The 21,696-nt window shown below is 40.6% G+C and overlaps 1 protein-coding gene across 1 annotated transcript in view; it reads right to left on the bottom strand.

The window, feature by feature from the left end:
* Window positions 1-21,696, bottom strand: part of TSHR (thyroid stimulating hormone receptor) — a 384,579-nt gene that overhangs the window by 324,831 nt on the left and 38,052 nt on the right. The window contains exon 2 of the mRNA XM_078662049.1: window positions 21,332-21,406. Coding sequence (XP_078518175.1) covers window positions 21,332-21,406 — 75 coding nt within the window. The remainder of the gene's footprint in view (window positions 1-21,331; window positions 21,407-21,696) is intronic.

Here is a 21,696-nt window from a genome sequence, read left to right as displayed (position 1 = left end):
CACCAAGCAAGAGAAGCGAGTTAGCTGAACCCACCATAGAACAGCTTCGTTGCCTCATCCATACATCTATCTATTCATCAATCCGTCAATTCTGCCATTCAATCATCCACTCTGCCATTCATCCATCAATACACCCACTCTGCCGTCCATCTATTCATCCACTTTGACATCCTTCAGTCCACTCTGCCATCCATCCATTCACTCTGCCATCCAACCACTCTGTCATCCACCCATCCACTCTATCATTCATCCATCAGTACATCCACTCTGCAATACAACCATTCATTCATTGACTTTGCCATCCATCCATTAACTCTGCCATCACTCCACCAATCCCATCCACTCTGCTAGCCAGCCATCCATTAATTTACTTTGCCATCCATCCATTAACTCTGGAATTCATCCACCAATCCATTCAACCATCCATTCACTTTGCCATTAATCCATTCAATCTGCCATCCCTCCATCCTCTCAGTAACCAGCCATCCATTCACTCTACTATTTATCCTGCAATTCATCCATCCACTCTGCAATTCATTCACTGATCTTTGTTCTCACTCATCCATCCATCCCTTCAATCTGCCATTCTTTCACCTGTGCATTCACCTATTTATCCATTCCTTTACTCTGCCATTCTTTCACCTGTCCATCCACCTATCATTCACTTATCTTTTCATCCACATACGCATTCATTCATACTTCCTTCTCTTCACTCTTCCTTCCGATACTCCTCTTTTTCCTTCCCTGTTCTATTTATCCAGCTGTCGTTTTTTCCTCGCTCCTGCTGCTCTTCTATTGACCCTGTATTTGAACTTTAATTATGAGTCTTTGTCTGCCAAGTTGGGCAATAAGCGGCCCGGCCCGTGCAGGTAAAAGAGGTGAGGCGGTGAGGCTGGGTGCAGGGGAATTTCGACAGATGAGGGAGAGGGAAAATTCATTATTTATTTAATTTTCCCTTGTGGCCATCATTTGAATACCACCCCCCCCCCCTTCCAACCCGGACTCACCGCTCCACTGCTCTTACCTGCACGGGCCGCTCTGATACTTTGAGATGCAGACCAAGGCCCTTTTATTTCTCTGGCTCGCCTCTGGAAGAGCCCAAGGCTCTTGCAGCACAAGGACAATGAGCCACTGAAAGTCTATGAGGAAGAGTCCACACCTGCAGGCATTAGGGTCTTCTGCTTGAGGCAGTCATTGACTGCTGCTATATGTATTATTTTAGACAAAATGTACTCCCACTCACTCTCCGTCTTGCTCCAAATCGTCTACCAGCTCAGGTCCCAGAGGTACAGAATAGGAAGTACATTTACGTACCGTAGCTGTCAGATGTCCTGTGTCATATTATAAAATAATAAGTTAGGGTTGTACCCCTTCAGGGGCACTGTAGCTCTTCGAGGTAGTTTCTGGCCCATCAAATACCACTCAAGGGGTCATTTCTGATGCTTATCATATTACGTGGACATATCTGCTCTAAAATGTTACTCAAAGTGTCACACATGAGTCATTTAAATGTCACACATAAGAACTCCAAAAAACATGGAAATGTCAGAAATAAGCAGACTCAAAACGTGGCAGGCTCATATCTTCCAGACTCGTGTGATGATCGCCCAGTAAGTATCACCATCAGCCTTGTTCCCGAGGCGATTAAAGACCCTGGAAATGCAAACGAATTGTCTGTACTTCGGATCTTGCCTCCGAGTACCTCAACGTGCACTATAACGACGTCACGTCCTTATATTGATTTCAACTAGTTAAATACCTGGACGTGCAGAATATTTTTACACGAAGATGCCTAATCGTATATTAACTCTTATCAATGTATTTTTGCGAATGGTTTGAGATTTTTGGGGCTCGCACTATATGGGTGCAAGTCCATTTGCGACCAGAAAAACACTCCGTGCATTGAACTCTGCGGTTTTGGGGGCTCGTATTGTTTTGGAATTAAAATCCACCATATAAGCTGCAGTCGGGGCACTACAGGCTTCGCTGTGTAAAGTGTTTATGAGACGTGCATTCCTGCAGGGGGCCTATTTACATTCGAGGGCTCAGTTAACCATCCGCGGGTCGGTCATTTCCTCACAGCAGGAACGAAAACACATCTGGTCTTAGAGCAAAAGCGTGCTCTGGAGCTGTGTGGCCTCCGAACTTCAGAGTTTGGAGAACTGGTGGGTGGTGCACGGGTGAGGTAAGTGAATCAGCTCTCACACCAACAGCTCAGCGAAGAAACAAACCTCACTCATAATACATCCAGGCGCCAATCCCCTTCTGCGTTGCAGCTCGTGGATTTACCCTGAGATCCTACATTCACACAATAAAGGCCACCTTTACCAATCTTTCATGCACCACAGCAAGGGAACTTGCTGCGCTGCGTTGTGTAAAAAGGAGAGACCAGAAATATGCCATATCTACTAAGGTCTGGACACTTGTGCTGTATCATAGCTCTCATGCACTACAGGCACCATGGTGCAAGAGTATTTGTGTGACAGGCAGGACAGTTTTTATGCAGGAAGGGATACCTTCCTGCACATAAACAATCATTACAGGCATATTCCTCTTTCTAAGAATGCGGCACACATATAAAGAGAAAGTAACAAGGATAAATGAAGATATTTCTCTCCAGGCCACCCTCAGTTATGCTCATCAATTTGGCACAAATCCATATTTATTGCGTTTAGTAAATCTGAGTTTGTGTCAAAATCCCACGTGAAGAGAAAGACCAAAGGTAGGGTGCGGAGTAACTCTTGCTTATTGCCAGCGACACAAGACTTCAGGCAGCAACTGTCGTCCTCCAACCCAACATCTTTTATTCCAATCTCCCTAAGATTCCATCCGCAACATTCCACTTCCAAACCCCACTGCAATAGGTAAACCCAACACCAATATATACTGCATTTAGTAAGTCTGAGTTTGTGTCAAAATCCATGGATGGACAGCATGGGAATGCCATGCTCCACCTACGGAACGCCTCCCCAACGCAAAATATGCTTGTGTTACTTTTTATTTACTAAGACACGCAAATTGGGCTTTATGTGGATTAGTAAATCCAGAAATATATTGTGCATCAGGCCTGCATAAAAGAAGGGATGTTGCCCCGATTGAATATGTTAATACATATGTGCCTAAATCCATACAGTTGTAAATTGGATTAATATAAAACCTGCCCATCATATGGGCTAGATTTTACACGTAGGGAGCCAAATACAGACAGTGTCCACTTCATAAAAACTAAATACAGACAGTACTAAATGATTTAGAGAGCTTTTAATACTCCAGTGGATCAATACAGACAGCTACCAACCATACAAGAGAAAAATTGGGGTAGGTATCTGCCATATGGGAGTTAAATGAAGACCCAGAGTACATCGTGTGGGAGCCTTATATTTACGTATGTTCAGAATATGAGGGTTACAAAAAAAGCAAGGGAAAAAAAACATGCAGGTGCCTATCACACGATTGTTACACACACATACGGGTGTACGCCACAGAGACAGTAAGTTCATGCATGTGTTAATAATGCAGAGATAAGTGATACATGGGCCCACAACAAGATAAGTATATAATTACAGGTGTCCAGCATATAAGGGTTACATAGACTGTTGTTCACCATTTAAGAATAAATAAAGACTTTAACCCCACATATAGAGGATACTTAGAGATAGGTATGCAACATATGAGGACAACAAAAATATAAATCGATAGCCATTATATCTCAGTCTTGTACGTGCAAATGAACCTGTAGCTATAGAAAGGGTTAACAAACCCACCATCGCAGGGGCGATGGAAGCACCTCTGGAGTCATGATTGAAACTATTAGTCCCTAGGAAATGTGTTTTTCTAAAAAGTCCATACATTTAGCCAGTTTGGCATATATGCACCAAAATTATCACAACAACGGAACGCGCATGTAAATTTGAGCCTAGAAATATTTATCCGGATTGGTAAAGGGCGCTGGATGATATTTACAGTCTTGGTCCGAAAACCTATGTTTTTTTTCATTTAGATTCTCATAGGAAAGTTTTTCTTCAATAGAAGTCTTAAAATTGATGGCAGGATTGACAACAAACTTTGCATGTAGGCCAAGGCCGTTGAATTAATGGGATGCTTTGGTGTAAATATTTCTTCAGTGGAGGAAGCATGGAAATGGTGACTCTCATGGTCTTCATAACTATTTAACAAGCATTGGCACAGCTAATAGGTCTCGCCTTTGGGGTCTTGTAAGTGTTTGGGCAGAGTTATAGGCTTTGTCAGTGTCTTTAAGCTATGTTGTAGAGCAGCGTGGGTGCTGTGCAACATGTTGAAAAGTTATAATTAAAACGTATTTGAAGCATTTTTGTTACCTTATATATAACCAATAAGATATTTTTTAAACTTTGAACAAATTTTTTGAATCATTGTTTTTGTACGTGTTTAAATAATTCTTCAAAATAAAGTGTTTTCATAATTTCATATTTAAAACTTCTGAAGTGGTGATGCTTGGTAGTGTGTTTACGAGCTTAAGTGGCATGTAGTGCTTCCCGTCCCGTTGCATGGCAAGGTTTGGAAGTAGACACGAGAATGTTGGAATGATAATCTAATTCTTCAGCAGCCGGGGCCGGTAGTGGGAGTACCGGCCGGGCGGTGACGTGGGGAGGGGGAGGGGCAGGGTGGGGGTAGTAATGTATGGAATCCGGACCTTAACAGGTAAGTAAACATAAAAATAAATAAAACGAATTTCGTTGCGCGCACTGCATTGCATTTGGTAATGCAGTGCGCGCAACGAAATTCGTTTTATTTATTTTTATGTTTACTTAACCTGTTAAGGTCCGGATTCCATACATTACTAGCCCTCACCCTGCCCCTCCCCCTCCCCACGTCACCACCCGGCCGGTACTCCCACTACCGGCCGCGGCTGTTCTTCAGGACCAACCCCCATCAGCTTTCCTTGAAGTTTTTGATCACTCTGTTTCTTTCCGTACCTCATAATTTTGCACTTGTTACCTCACTGAATACACAAGGGAAACACTTCAGGCAGCATGACCAATTGAAGTGTTAGTGGCATGAAGAAGGAAGGCTAGTCTGGTTGTAGGCTTGTTGCTCCCTTTGTATGTTTGTGTCCTTGCCTTGATTAACTCATGCCCATTGGCTTTCAGAAAACTCATTATTCTTTGAATTTAAATATCTGTTTTCAGAAAAGCCAGTTTACATTTAATACAAATACAAAACGTATAATGCATGCTAATAAAGCATGAAAACAAAAGATGGTTAGAAATGCATTATTCGCAGACGACAGAAAATAGTTGTATTTCTTCTGTTTGGGGCCAGCACCTTCCGCAATAAATAGTTTTTGTTTACTGTAGAAGGGTGATTGTGTTTACAACGTTAGTTTGCTACGAGAATGTTCAAGACATGCAGGTAGTTTTAAGGTCTCGCGACCTATCAATGCGCGCAAGCGCATTGAGCAGAGCGAGAATTCAAGTGCTCAAAAAGCTCGTCAAACCAAGGGCTTTTTGCTGCGGTTTTCCTTGAGTTCACGTGAATCACGTGACCAAACAAGCACGCGCATCAGCCTCCCTCCCTCCCTCCTAATTGCATTTTTTCACGGCCGCACAGCACATCAAAGGGCTTCGCCCAGCGTGCGCTCTGCGGCTTCTCCTCCCCTAATTATTCACTTCACTTTGGCCGCCAGGCCGTGACTTACTCGCATCCCCGCTTCGGTGTTTGTCTTGGAATTACCATCTGCCGTTTCCTACCTCAATTTACTTTTTTCAAGCTAGTGCAGATCTGATCGCTTGTAAATTAAACATTTTAAAATCCTTTATTTACTGCCCCTAATCTTGACAAACATCATATGTGTTTCTATTTATCCGTCAGTTTGTCTTAGGGGCGAGCAGTAACTGTGGTACGCCGTGTTTATGGGGTTTGTTACGGACCAACAAGTCTTTCATTCACAACTTGTTATATATGGCTGGCCGGCCGTACTTTCAGTTTCCCGGCCGCTCTTGTTTCATGGGGCGTGCATTATCAGGTACTTGTTGGTGACGCACACAGCCTTACTTGCATTTCTCCTCCCCAGCCAGCTTCCCCCAGGCCGTGTTCCCTCCCACCTTTCCTCCTCTCTGTCCCTTCTTTGTTGTTCTGTCTTCCCTCTTTTAATTCGTTCCTCCTTTCCGTCTTCTCTTTACTTTCCGCCTTCTTTAGTTTATTCTATCATCCCTCGCTAACTTTTTTCTCGCTTTCTTGTATATTAGTATTGTTTTGTAATTGGTGCATGTATCGCAATCAACATTTGTATCTAAGTATGTGTCCGTGCTGGACTTGTTTGTCACTGCATTTGCTGTTACTTTTCAGAACGTAGTTTTCGTCAATAAATAATAATTGCTACACAAAAATATAGTCCAGCAAACGATGACATAGCTGGCGTTGTGCCACATGAATGTGGTCTAACAATGACCTTTTATGTCTGTCAGTGCCTTAAGTAAAACCCGTTTTTCAGTTACAAATATCAGCTTCCCATCCGAATCTCCCTTTAAAAAGCATGTGCTTTGTTGAGATCATCATTTCGGACTCTGTATATAAAGGGCCCGTTTTACAAAATGTGTACGAAGAATGCCAAATAAGAAATGAGTAGATTTGGTGGTTTAGATAGATTTCCAAGGGGCATCGGTGCGTCCAGACTTTTTTTCATAGTGCTTTTTTGTTTTAAACCCCTGTGTCCAGACGTAATTCCATTAGCCACAGTGAAGATGAATGCATTTATAGATTTCATTGGGTCGGACAGTTGAGCAAAAGCTTTGACTGTACAATATACATCTTGAAGGGTATTTCTTCGAGTTAACGCGTTAGACAGTGTACGTGATTTCCTACTTAAATGTAAAAGCGTAATCCCTGATGAGGCTTTTTCATGTTTAAATTCATGGAGGCCATGGACAATGTCATGATTTTCATTTAAGTTGTTTACAATGCAGTTTAATTCGGTGTTTGTCTTGGAATTATCATCTGGCGTTTCCTACCTCAATTTACTTTTTTCAAGCTAGTGCAAATCTGATCGCTTGTAAATTAAACATTTTAAAATCCTTTATTTACTGCCCCTAATCTTGACAAACATCATATGTGTTTCTATTTATCCGTCAGTTTGTCTTAGGGGCGAGCAGTAACTGTGGTACGCCGTGTTTATGGGGTTTGTTACGGACCAACAAGTCTTTCATTCACAACTTGTTATATATGGTTGGCCGGCCGTACTTTCAGTTTCCCGGCCGCTCTTGTTTCGTGGGGCGTGCATTATCAGGTACGTGTTGGTGACGATTTACACAGAACGCTTGTTGATGACCCTGGTCTGCTCAGCGAGTGCGCACTCCCGCAGATCGACTTTCTGTTTGGCGTGTTTCCCGCCAGGCTTCCTATTACATCATTTTTTTTTTTGCCCGGGACCCCTGCCAGCACATTCTCAGATCCCACAATGCTGCTACGCAATGAGGCTTATCCGCCCTTTTTAGTCCCCTTGTATGCACAGGCGTGTCATTTATTTATTATGTCTGCATCTAAGAACAGGATGCTTGTCTCAGACTGCAACTTCTGAAAGTTGGGGTTATTCAGCTGAACGCGAGCCATGCCTTCTCCTTTGCGATACGTGCATTTAAAGCAAGCCATATATGGGTACTGTGTACTTTTCGTTTTGAGAAGGCGATATTCTGACGACATTTGATATAACGGTGCAGCCGCATGGGTCTGTTTGTTTTCTGGATACCGTTATGCAGTTGAAAGGGGAGGGTTTATGGAGAGTGCATACTTTCAGACCTATTCTGGATGTTTTTATTTTTGCAGTCGCAAAGCAACCAAACTATCGTCTGTCACAAACGAAACATGACATGTCATTTCGTATTTTTTATTACTAACTATTTGATTCTAATAACTATCCATTTGTCCTCTGGAGGAAGTGACACCACCTTCGTCCTTTAATATTCTTGTCGTTCAGCTGTGTTTTAAGTCAACGATCCTGACTGAGCATGCCCCCAACTCTTTCCTTCGTAGTAGGACTGACCTTTGCGCCACACCCGTGATTTCTGCGACCTCTATGTAAATGTCACTCGACACCGGGAGAATGTAAATAGAGCTCTTATCAACTGGCATGCTTTTGTTTTGGTTATATTGTCCCTGTCGTGCGTGCTGCTTTCCTGGCTGAAGTGTCTTGGGCTCAGTTGTATATCAAGATTCTTGCAAGATACACTTGTTTTTGGGGCATTTTTCTTTCGTAATTCCACTTAAAGCTTTTAATGACCGTCAATGATTACAACATGGCTCGAGCCCCAAAACATAATGTTACATTCAACCAGGGTTATGATCATTTTACCCAATAGTATTTTGGATACTATGATTTGTAGTCTTGCTTTCATGTTGCATCTTTGAGCCGCTTACCTGTAATGATTTATTTCATATTGGTTTTACTTGATCAATATAAATGTATCGTTGTTCACTACATGCAGTCAGTCCAGCGCCAAACGACCTGCACCGTAATCAGCAGTTGAACTAAGCCAGAACACAATTTGCAGTTTTTTAGATGTTTCTCACTTCAGAAGGTTTGCTGGTTTGTGGCCAACTAATTATGTCATTTGTATAGCTTCTTTTTGGGCCATTTATTAAAGTCGTTTTTCCATCACTAAAACTTTCACACAGTCATTTTGGCTAGCCTCCACACAACCACACACCCAACCACACACACAACCACACCACACACACAATCTCACACACAACCACACACAACCACACACAACCACACACAACCACACACAACCACACACCCAACCACACACCCAACCACACACCCAACCACACACACAACTACACACACACAACCCCACACACACAACCCCACACACAACCCCACCACCATACACACATACAACCACTCACACATACAACCACTCACGCATACAACCACTCACACATACAACCACTCACACATACAACCACTCACACATACAACCACTCACACATACAACCACCCACACATACAACCACTCACACATACAACCACCCACACATACAACCACTCACACATACAACCACTCAAACAACTACACACACAACCACACACAACCGCACACATCTGTCGCCCTCACTCTATCTATTCCCCTCACTCTATCTATCTATTGCCCTCACCCTATCTCTCTATCGCCCTCACTCTCTATCAATCTATCTATCTATCGCCCTCACTCTATCTATCGCCCTCACTCTATCTATCGCCCTCACTCTATCTATCGCCCTCACTGTCTATCTATCTATCGCCCTCACTCTGTCTATCTATCTATCGCCGTAATTCTGTCTATCTATCTATCGCCCTCTATCTATTTATCGCTCCACCACAGCATCACTCAGGGGCACCACAGCATCACTCAGCACCACCACAGCATCACTCAGCACTACCACAGCATCACTGGTTCAAATATGTTCTCTCAATGTTTGAAGCTTTATTGCAAATGTCACAAAAAAATGTTAATATTTCACTTCTGTTCTTGGATTTTAGTCACTGAACATAATCTTCACAAGTTATTTACAAAAGTTTAAGCTATTGCCATTAAAAATTACAATCACTTTTATTTAAGTATTAATTATTTAAAAAAATTAAAAGCCAATGTTAATTGTAATATCAATACATCTAAGTAAAGGCAATACAAAACATGTGACATGACAAATACTAAAAGTGTCACATATGCTAAAGTTAAAAGTATTGGCATTGTAAATCACAAAACATAAATATAAAATGTCATTTACAAAACCAATAGCTCCAACTTTCCTACTGCGAGACCTATTGGCAACGCCAGTGCTTGTTTAATATTGGGGTGTTATCTTTCATTGTTTGTCTCTCCTCTCACTAAACATTGCGAAATTAATATGATGTAAGGCATACAACCAGGTTTTCTGAAATGCTCTGCTGTGCGTTGCACTCGATCTACGGTGTTGAGTTATGCATGCATTGCTTCCCGTCCCATGCATGGCAAGGAATGGTGCTCTACTGTGCGGTGTGCAGACGCATCAAAGAAGCAGTCTCCTTGTGCCCAAAGATGCATGCTATGGCCCCTGTGCAAGCTGTGTACCCTCTCTGCTCGAAGGTGACTGCTGGGACCGCAGACCTGATATAGGTCGCCGCGAGGAGGAGCAGGAGGAATGGAGCGAGCAGCAAAGCCCAGCAGGCTTCCATCGATCCAAGCCCGGGCACAAACTACAGGAGGCGAGGCGGAGAGGGGCATCACAGGACTAGTAGTGCAGTCCACCACATGTGGTAGCCAATGGGAGGTGTGCCTTGTCCACAAGTCCTGGGTGGTGCTGTAAAGGTGCCATCTGAGAGTGGGAGTCAGACAAAGAGAGGGAGGCGGTGCGGGAGAAAGAGGGAGTGAGAAGGTGCATGCGTGTGTGCGTGCGTGCCCAGTCTGCTGTTTTTCGAAGCACATACTCATTCTTGTGGTGTGCCCCTTCTCGCTCCTGCAAGGTGTATGCCGCCACAAGCATGAGTATGTGCTTCGAAAAAGAGCAGAACGACGGCTAAAGGTCTCCTATGCAGCGCATGCGTGCTGAGTAGGCGAGACCTAAAAATGCCCCCTTGTACGTCCCTCTCTGCTCACTCCTTCCTCTTCTCAGTGGCGTAATGAAAGTTGAGCGGCCCCCCTGCAAAGTACATAGAGAGGGCCCCCACACTCTGGACCCAGTAAGGTGTTCTCAAGCCAGGGGCCTGCTGTGCACAGTGCAGAGGGGGCCCCCTGGAGCTCAGGCCAGCCCGCACCACAGGGCAGCGGGGGCTATAGTTACACCACTGTCTCTTCTATTCCCCTCCCATAACTATCTCCTCACATCCCAGTCCTCCCACGTCGACACACAATCTTCACTCTGCCTGTAATTCCCATTCCTTGTTCAGCAACACATTTACTTATAGCTAGGGTCACTGCTCATAAATCACATTCATTCATAAGAAGACTGTATTACTGCTGACTGCTAATAGATGTTATCATTTTTCAGAAATCGAAAGTATTAGCTAAATTGAGTGCATCAGCAAAATGGCTGCAATTTTCTAGCCACCATAACAATTTAGCATTTACTAGCATGCGTGATGACATTTATGGTTCGCAAAGGCAGTTGAAACACTGAAACGCTGCTAGCAGACGTTTTAGTTTGTTGAGTGTTTACTGCTGGCATCTGTGAGTGCTCGACACACTAATACATATGCTACCACTCAGCCTGTCTTCCCAGCCTTTCATCCTTCTAATAATAATAATAAATGTTTTACTATTAACTTGCATTGTAATAGCACCTATGATATATACTTGACTCCAATTGGTACATAATGTATTGTAATTTTGATGAAGAAATTCTGTGATCCATCCATCCTCAAACAAATACAACTCTTACTAATATAGCCTAAGTTAATAGAGATAGATTATTCCAACTTCTTGCACTTTAGCTTTAAGGTGCAGCAAACAAAAAAGTGATGGGCGAAATGCTTGAACTAATCTCTGCCAGTGGTAATTAATCGGGCTGCATCCCTGTCCATCGTTATTGTGCCCACCATGCCACCACAGATGAGACCCAGCCATATGCAAATCAGCCTTGGTCAGCTGCGGCCCATGCAGGTAAGAGCAGTGGGGCCTATTGGGGGGAATTTCGACAGATGACGGCGAGGAAAAATGTATTATTTATTTAATTTTTCCTTGTGGTTGGCTGACAAATCCACCCCCAACAAGGCCCCACCGCTCTTACCTCTTACCTGCATGAGCCGCAGCTGGCCTTGGTTCTGCTCCAACAGGAAAAGTCCAGCCTGAACCGCCAAGCTAGGTCCTCTCTGAAACCGGCACGCAAGACACTCAATACTTGTTTCGGCCTCGCTGGGTCTCTTCAGTCATGGGAAGCGAGGCTTGAGTTGCACAGTAAGCACAGGACCTAAGTCTGGGCATACCCATCGCTTTTAAGAAATCGTAATGAAGAATACAAAAAAGTGATAAAATGAATGTTTGAATTAATCTCGGTCACTGGTAAATTCTTGGGCCACATGCATGTCCATCGTTTTTTTGCCCACCATGCCTCCTCAGATCATATGCAAATCATCCTTGGTCCTGCACCAGTAAGAACAGTCCAGTCCAAACTCTAAGCCAAATCCTCTGTAAAACAGAATACAAGTAAGCCAAGACCATCTACTCTAAGTTGGCATGGAGGTAAAAAAAACGATGGACTGGGGTGAAGCACCTGACAACCTCCGAATTGTGCTTCACAAGATGTTAAAACTGGTAAACAGTCTGAATATCGATTTTTTTATATCGACGGGCAATAATATCGAGTTCATAATTTCGGAGGGACAGAATATCGAAATCAAGAATATCGACGACCAGAAGATCGACCTGAAGGTAAGCAATATCGTTTTTGTTAATATCGAAGTTAGTAATATCGATAGCAAAAATATCGATGCTACTAATATCGATATTAATATTAGTGTTATGTATTTTAGTTTATATGTTTGTGTGACGGGGTGGGTCCCCGGGGGCCCCTAGAGGGGGGGTCAGACCACGGACTGGTGGTCCGACCCCGCTGGCTCACCTGACTCCGTTCCCTCTCCACAGCCGCCTGGCCCTGACGTGGACGTGGATTGGAGGACCGGAGAACCTGGATACTGGTGGCCGACGTCGGACCGGAATGAAACCTATTCCTTTAAGGGGTTGGACCCTGCACGGGTAGTCCCGCCCCCAGAGGATGACGCGTCGGCGACAAAAGGAGCCTGGATTGAGGAAGCGACGGACAGCGTTTCCCGAGAGGCGAGCAGAGGAGGAGAGGAGCGTGTGAGCAGCCGTAACGAGGAGTCGGAGGACAACAGCCCGAGGAAAGCAGAGGAGACGGAGAAGCCAGGAGGCCAACAGATCTGCGAGCCGCCCCGCCACTCTCCCACGGGAGGAGAGTGGCTACAACAGGTACGGGGTCGTATGGCAGGGTGGATGGGAAGAAGAGTCCCGCCTGTTGTCGATTGACCTGTACAGCCAGTGTAAAGAGTCCCCGATACCTCCCCTTCACAAGCACTACCTCACCTTATTCGAGCTGTGTATAGACCACGTGGCACGGGTTTCCCTCACTCCCGGTCCCTCGCCGTGTAGTCGCCTACCCGGTCCTGATACTCCTATGTCTTCTTTTCTTTCATACGGAGACTCCTGGTCCGGAGGACGTGTGGAACCATCTCCAGAGCCAAACTGGATCTACCCCGCTCCCAGGCCTATGACCCTGCAGCGTTCGCTAGAGAGCGCATCACCAGCCGAAGGAGAAAGACCTATACGCAAATAAAACCATCTTTGAGAAGTCTATATAAGTTCTCTGCCTCTCCTTCCATTGACTTGCCAGGTAGTGCAGTAGAGGATAGTTTAACTCCCGAGTCCCCAGTCACCCCGGGACAGTTTGTTTTTATTATTTTTGTTAATTATTGTACTCATTTTAAAATATATGTATTACATTTTTAGAAGTTAGTAATAATTTATTTAAGTAAATTATACGTTTTAGTACCATAGCAGTTTGTGGGTTTATAGGGGAATAGGGTGGGAAGTAATTTAATTATAGTAAATTAATTAAATATTTTTTAGGAATTATTAAATATTTTTAAATAAATGCTGCGTTTTAGTTCTGTAGCAGGTTGTGGGTTTATAGGGGAATAGGGTGGGAAGTAATTTAATTGTAATTAAGTAAATATGTAATTTTTATGCATTGGTATAAATCAATATTTTTATTTCAATTAATTATAAATTGGTAAATAATTTGTATTAATTGGTAATTCATTTGTATTAATTGATTAATTGGTAATTATATTAAGTGTATTAATTTATTATTGAAGTGTGTTGTGAGGCTATCGGGTAATAGGGTGGGAAGTAATTTAATTGTAATTAAGTAAATATTATTTTTAGTGTTGAGTATTGATAATTAAATTATTGTTAATCAATTATTTGAAAATACATGTTTAATAATTACTTTATTTTTTAATGAATTGTTTATTAATTATTAATCGGTAATTAAATTTGATTTTTTTTAAAAATGTATGTGTGTTTATCAATATATTATTGTTAATTATTAATTGCTATTTTTTTTTATAATTATTGTTTTTGGTATTCATGTATTAATTTTTTAATGTTATTATTATTTGTTAAAAAATTTGTAATACTTAATATTTATTTGTATTTATTTTAATTGTTAATTATTAATTGGTAATTTAAAAAATAATATTTCTTGGCATTGTTAATTAATTTGTTGTAATTCAATAATTACAAAAATTATTATTTTAAATATTAGTAAGTTGTTTTGACCCCTATGCTATCTAACACTTTCCCTACTGTTGCAACCTCTGGAGTTGGAATAGTAAATGTAACCCCTACGCTAGCCAACACTTTCCCTACTGTTGCACCCTCTGGAGTTGGAATAGTAATTTTTACCCCTACGCTATCCAACACTTTCTCTACTGTTGCACCCTCTGGACTTGGAATAGTATTTTTTACCCCTACGCTATCCAACACTTTCCCTACTGTTGCACCCTCTGGAGTTGGAATAGTAATTTGTACCCCTACGCTATCCAACACTTTCCCTACTGTTGCACCCTCTGGAGTTGGAATAGTACATTTTACCTCTACGCTGTTGGACTCTCTGGAGTTGGGATAATTTTTATCCCTACGCTATCCAACACTTTCCCTACTGTTGTACTTTCTGGAGTTCAAATAGTAATTTTAAACCCTATGCTATCCAACAATTTCCCTACTGTTCCACTCTCTAGAGTTGGATCAGTAATTATTATCCCTACGCTACCCAATATTTATTGTTTTAGTTAAAGTAGTGTCTAATTTATTTTTTAATTTTTTTTCTCCATTTTTTATATATAGCTTAGATATTTTTATTTATATTATTGTTGTAGGCGTATATGTATGTATTTATAATTCATAAAATGTTTTTAACAATGTTATTAGAGTAATTAATTGTAAATATTATGTAAGTATATATAATATATATATGTTTATTTTTTATATTATATGTATTACTTATAATTTTAAATGTATTTTAAACTATGTTTATTTTAATTATCTGTATTATTTATTTAATTTTATATCATTTTTTAACATAAAAAACAATATTTTTCACATTAATATTTTTACAACGATATTCTTTTTTCAATATTTACGTACTTACCTTAATGTTGATAGGATTTTTATATTTTTGACGTCGATATTCCACCTCCGATATTTTTGACGTCGGTATTTTTGACGTCGATATTCTGTCAGTGATTTGTTAAAACTTGCTTTCAGGTGAGACAAGCAAATACCTTTGATCCATAAATACCTTCATGAAGTTGCTGCCATAATTCTAAGTAACGCGATCTGCCACTACAACCCTGGCTTCTCTCTACACTCAAACACCGCTCATCAACTGGAAATCCTTCATTTCTCCTGTCTGCAGTTTAGAGGCGATAGACTGATCACAGTCTCAAGACCAGGCGCGCTAGATGCCCCGCCATCTTAGATCAGAAACTATTTTCATAAAATATATACTTTTTTTAACTTAGTGATGTGCTATTTTATTTTTATTCAATGACGTTTTGCAAAGTTCCCGAGTTCAAAAGATGTAATGTGTCCCTTTTTATCTTCAGGTAGGCATGTGAGAAATTTTTCTGCATTTTGTGAGATTATTTTCACTGCCATATTGATCATTCTAATCGAACCCAGCCACAGCTCAAAAAGTATACAGCTTTTCCCTGCAAGTTTACCTACTACAGATCCTAAACATGCACAATGTTCTGACAAAGGAGAAGAATGTAAACTGGTTTATGCAAGGTTTTTCGTTTGTAGAGCCATTTTGTTAATGGAGGTCACAAAAGTGTCGATTTTTACACATGACAAAGCAAAAATGTTATCAGGCGTTATGAAGATGCAAAGAATTCCATAGAACTTTGCAAAGGTTACGAAAAAAACTTGGAACTTTGAGCACCACCTATTTAAACTCCATATATTTAATGAACAATATATAATTTGTTATGCAGCCGAGGCAGGTCCAATGGACAAAGAAACTGATCTATCTATATACACTGTAGATGAGCTGTCAATTCAAACTTCCCACAGAATTTTGCGAAGGGGCGAAAAAACATTGTAACTTTGCGCCCCATTTACTTAATCCCATTTCTTTGATGACTTATAATTAGGTGGCGGCAATGGTCATAGAAACTGATTTATACACTATTGATTACTTTCAAGGCAATCTACAGGAATCTCCTCTGGCTCTCTCACTCATATGATATATCCCCGAAGCAGAATAAAGGAAAAAGAAACTCGGATATTTAAACAAAAAATAGCAAGGGGTAAGGGCATACATATAACCTTATTTATTTATTTTCAACTTTTTCTAAAAACCATACTTTACCATAAAGGAGTCGGCATATTGAACAAAGCAAGAACATATTGAAATGCGAAGCATTATTACAGAGAACAATAACATATAGCATCAAGTAAACAACAAACAATGGTAAATGCAATCGTTTTCGCCTATGTGATTATTAATAATTATTTTGTGTTGTAAGTTTTAACTTGGTGAGTATTTGTTGAAAATTATATGGTAAACTCATATTTGAACGAAGATACCTGAAGGCCAGGCACTTTGTTACGAGGAGAGAGAAAGGGATAAATACAAACAAAAGGAAGGACTAAGGTAGGAAGCAAGAAGATAAGTAAGGATTTAAGAAAAAAGGAGAGGGTCAGCGAGCAAGTAAAAAATCAAAGAGATAAGAGAGTGTGTGATGGTTTCCCCAAATTACAGAAAATTTGCATATATTTTGACTGGAATGTCTGTTTTTAACATAAACATTGTTCACTAAAACAGAATCTTTTCTTACGAGGTTACTATAGAAGCATGTTTAAAGTGATAGAACAGTAAATAACTCTATTTCTAATCATCGAATTGTCTATGACCAGGTGAGGTTAGCATGACCATCGGGAATGCAAGTAGATCACACTGTAACATCGGTTGTTCCTCACCACGTGAATGACCTTCATAACTTTCTACCCAGGCGCCTTCCCTCCAACTAACACTTCAAGGTTTCAAGCTCTTTCATGCAACAACACCATTGCTCATTTTAAGAGGCGGAAACCTCCGACAGCGCAGGGCTGTGCCTATAGTGTGTAAATAAAGTATAGTGTGTAAACAAAGTGTTTAATTTGGTTAAACCTCACTGAATGCCATATGTTCGCGTTCAGTTAATTAAATTAAGAGTAATCTGTGTTATACGTCCTCTTTCTACTGCAGTAATTTGTTGTAACTATAAATCACCCACGCAAACTGCGAATATCATGTGCAAAATGTAAATCACCAATGCTAATTGTTAATACCAAGTGCTGACTTCAAAGCACCTGTGCTGGGAATACTCACCCACATGCATCAAGCGATTTTGGAGTCACAAATGGTGCGAATCGGAAAAATCGGCCATTTGCGATTCCAAAATCACTTTTTGGGATGCATTAAACAATTTTTCAAAAATCGCAATTTTTTGCAATTCCTAAAAATGCGATTGCATTTAAGGAATGGCATTTGTGCGATTCCTTAAATGCAATGCAGGAATGTTTTATAAATGCGAATTCACAAATAGGAGGAGCAAATTAACACGAGGTTGACCCTCGTGTTAATTTGCAAAATCTTTCAAAAATGCTCAAAAAAGCATTTTTGAAAGTGTCATGTTACACACGAAACTTGCACTTAAAAAAACATTTCAAGGGTGCAGGGGGGGGTCTTTTGGACCCCCATCAGCACCCTTGAAATGCATTAACAAATTGCGATTCGCAAAATGAAAATCGCAAAAAGTTAATGCCTTCCCATTGATTCCTATGGGCCTCTAGGCCCATAAGAATCAATGTAATGCCATTCCTTAATTGCGATTCGCAATTAAGGAAACGCAAATACAGACAATTAAGAAATCGCAAAAACTTTTTAGATTTCTTGATGCATAGGATTTTGCAATTCCTAAATTGCGATTCCTTAATTTTCGCAATTTAGGAATCGCAAAATCCTACAATGATGCATGTGGCCGCAAGTGTGCTGAATGTGAATCACCAATTACTGGAAATAGAACCACCAATGTATCAACCGTGCTAACAGTATCCCATAAATGCAAATCACCCGTGCTAGCTATAAATGCCATGTGCCGTTTATAATTCGCAGTAACTGGGCATACGCTGTGATAACTTAAAATGAACAGTGCTCACTGTAAATCAGCCGTGCCAACTGTGAACACCCCAGAAGAACTGGAAATAAGCATTTATGGCTCTGAACAGCTACATTATAAACCACCCAGGCTAACTGTCCATCAAACAAGATAACTGTGAATTCCCCATGATAACCAGGCTAACTACGAATAGAGAGATACGAATAAATGAGCACTGTTTGCTTGAATAACACAGACCAACTTTAAACTAGCTGTGATTACTGTAAATCATCCGTGATGATTGTGAATATCCTCATGCTCACTGTAAATCATCTTTGATAGCTGTAGATACTCATAGCTAGCTGTAAATCACCCCTCCGAACTGTAAATACGGCCAGTTAACAGTATATCACAATTAATGTCTGCGAATACCACATGTAAATCACTCACGCTACCTTTCCATACCATGTGCGATTTCTAAATCACTCCAGATACCTGGGAATACCTTGTGCCAACTGTAAATCACCTGTGCTAACTGCAAACTCCCCAAGATAATTGAATCACCTGTGCTTGGTGTAAACCACTTTTGCTCTCTGTGAATATCACTTGTAAGATTGAATTTACTCTTGCTGCAAGTACCACATCCACACTCAGCCTCACTCGTGCTGTAAAAGTGCAATTCACAACCTTCTTTTTTCTGTCTATCCATCATAGGGGGTCGGCGATTATTTACCAAATTACTTGGTTTGTTTTACTGTTTAACAGTGGATTTGAGATACGGACCCCACACTTTTCTAAATTTAAAACAGAAAGAACAAGCGTTGGAAGTGACATTTCAGCTGGCCTAAAAAACAAGATGGCCAGTGCTGCTTTGTAACGCATAATTGAAATGCTTTTTAATTGTGAGTTCCAAAAGGACTGTCAGCCATCTTATATGGAGAGCTCTGTGTGACGCAAGGACTAGAGTGGCTGATCTTGAAGCTGGTTCCCCAGCTTCAAGTCTTGGCGGGATGATCATATTCCAGTAATTATTGAAAATTCATTATTTTCTCCATGCCTGGGAATGCATCGTATTGTAATGCAGCTGGTGCACGTGTAAATCACTCAGAAGATTTGTGCTATCTTAAATTGTAAAAATCAAATTAACAAGCATGCTTGAAATGCGTGCAGCCACAGGTAGATTAGGTAAAGGGCGGAGGACAAACAAAGCAAGTAATGTGCAGGCAAAACCTCAAAACAAAAGTCTCACAAAGCAGATGAAAACCGTACTTGGGCCATGGGAGACTGATAAGCGAAACACACAGAGGAACAACAGGAAATAGTATGCTACAGCCAATAGAAACAGAGGATAAGAAAGTGTCAAGCACAGGAACCAATGAAGAGCAAAGGGGCAGGACGTAAGCACCTTTTAAGATTTACATTAAATACTATAGATTTCAAAAGCACAGTCCATGCACTGTGCAAGCAAAACCTGAAAAAGACATCACATATATAATGATCTTCAAACAGAGAGCGTGTCAACAATCAAATAGAGGAAATTGTCTACAGCTGCACGTGAAATTTTAAGAGTAACATAAATGGAAAGAAAAAAAGCAGCAGAGCTGAGAGGAAAGGTTAGTACTGGGGAGCATGAGAATGGAAATGAAAGAGGTTAGCACATGAAAATGTGTACAATCTTAAGCAGTGGGGAAGTGTGAGGTGGTAAAAGAGTTGCAGTAAAAGGTGAAATGAGAAGAAGATGGAGATGGAGACAGGCTAGGTGGCAGGGGAGGACCAAGTAGAAACTCTGGACAGTCTGGTTAGGTGGTTATGGTAGGTCACAGAGGACTCAATGATAGGGAAAGCAGAGACATTAAGACATCAGCAAAAAATTGAATAGTAAAATGGGTGTTGAAACTAGTACATGTAAAGTTTACACCAGATAATTTTTTTATCTTGCTACAGAATTGTGCTAAAACCTCTGAGTGTCTCAAATCAAATGGAAGATACTTTAGCTCATGGATAACTCCAGAGGTGGACATGCTTTTTTAACCTGGGAAGATATCAGGTGAGCAGTTGACTCTGAAGGGCAAGTCATTCTGGGGTAAAGTTAGTCCTGGACGTTTATTCGGCAAAATGCCAGTTGCAGAGGAAGTGACATTGCACATGCTTTGCCCGCAATGAACTCAAGAAAGTGACATATTTTCCTTGAATCTTTCCAGAAAGTGAAGTCCGAGAACCTTGATCCTAAAGCCATCACAATAATTGACATAAAAGAAGTTAAGAACCTCTGAAGAGCACAATTAATGTAATAAAACAATAGTTACTAAGACAGATAAAATGCCTTTTTGTATATACCTTGTCCTTGAAAATATATACTAATATGTACAGTAAATACTGTGTTTGTTAAATATGTGATTAAGTGAACAAAATGTATCAGAAGCTGCTGATTAAATGCTAAAAGGTGTCTATCTTTAGTTTTATACAGTCATTGGGTGAACTTAAATCAAAATTCACCATTTACGCTCTGAAAAGGCCTTTCACATTTTTTTTCTAAGACATTTGCTACCATTGGCAATCAGAAAAATTCACTGATAGAGACAAAAGACACTTGGGGCCCAATTCACAAGAGTTATCTGAGACAAAATCCTAACTTTACTACTCCTAAATGCCTTTTGTGAATACCGAATGTCGTAAAGTTAGCATTTTGTCTCATTTTAGGAGTAGTAAAATTAGGAATCCTAACTTTACTACTCCTAAATGCCTTTTGTGAATACTGAAAGTCGTAAAGTTAGGATTTTGTCTCTGATTACTTTTGTGAATCAGGCCCTTGCAAACTGCATAGGTTTGGCTCTGTCTGTGAATGCACACCCAGAATTAGATTCAAGAAATCCTGATTGATGCCTCAATATTAACCCAAACTTAATTCCGGAAAGACCATAAGGCTCTTCACAAAACATGTGTCTCTTTAGATCAACTGTCCCCTCTTTTCTGCTATAATCCAAGGTTCCATTTCCCTTTCCCACAACCCCTGTTAGTGGTTACTTATTATCTGCATCTCCTAATTGTTCTATGTAAAGCACACCATTGTCCTTGATGACAGGTCTGTGATATAAAAATACCTAAAATAAAATGCATAAATAATGATATAAAGAGATAGTGTAATATTGGTAAAAGACACCGCTTACTCACATGTGAGTGACTTTACTCAGACTGTGGAAGGAATGAGCCTCCAGCCTCTGGAGCGTTGTATCTATAGAGATGTAACTAAAGATAAAGAGAAGGTTACATTAATCTCACTGAGGACATCATCAAAGCACCCTCAAAGTTCCCTAAAATCATAATAATACAAAGAGTTCCATCCACATTTTTCCAAACTTCATAATTCTGCACACAAATCTAGATTTAGGGGTTGTACTTTGCCATGCCATGATTTGGTTCCATTTGTTCTCCATACAATTAAAGTGAAGAGACAGTCATGAGAGGTCTGTAATTCAGCAAATGCCTCAAACTGAGAACAAGGGGCCAGGTATACAAAACCATTTTGAGTTTGAAAC

Source organism: Lissotriton helveticus, chromosome 9 (genome assembly GCF_964261635.1).
Source record: "Lissotriton helveticus chromosome 9, aLisHel1.1, whole genome shotgun sequence".
Classification (NCBI taxonomy): Eukaryota; Metazoa; Chordata; class Amphibia; order Caudata; family Salamandridae; genus Lissotriton; species Lissotriton helveticus.
This window is presented reverse-complemented; position numbering and strand designations above follow the sequence as displayed.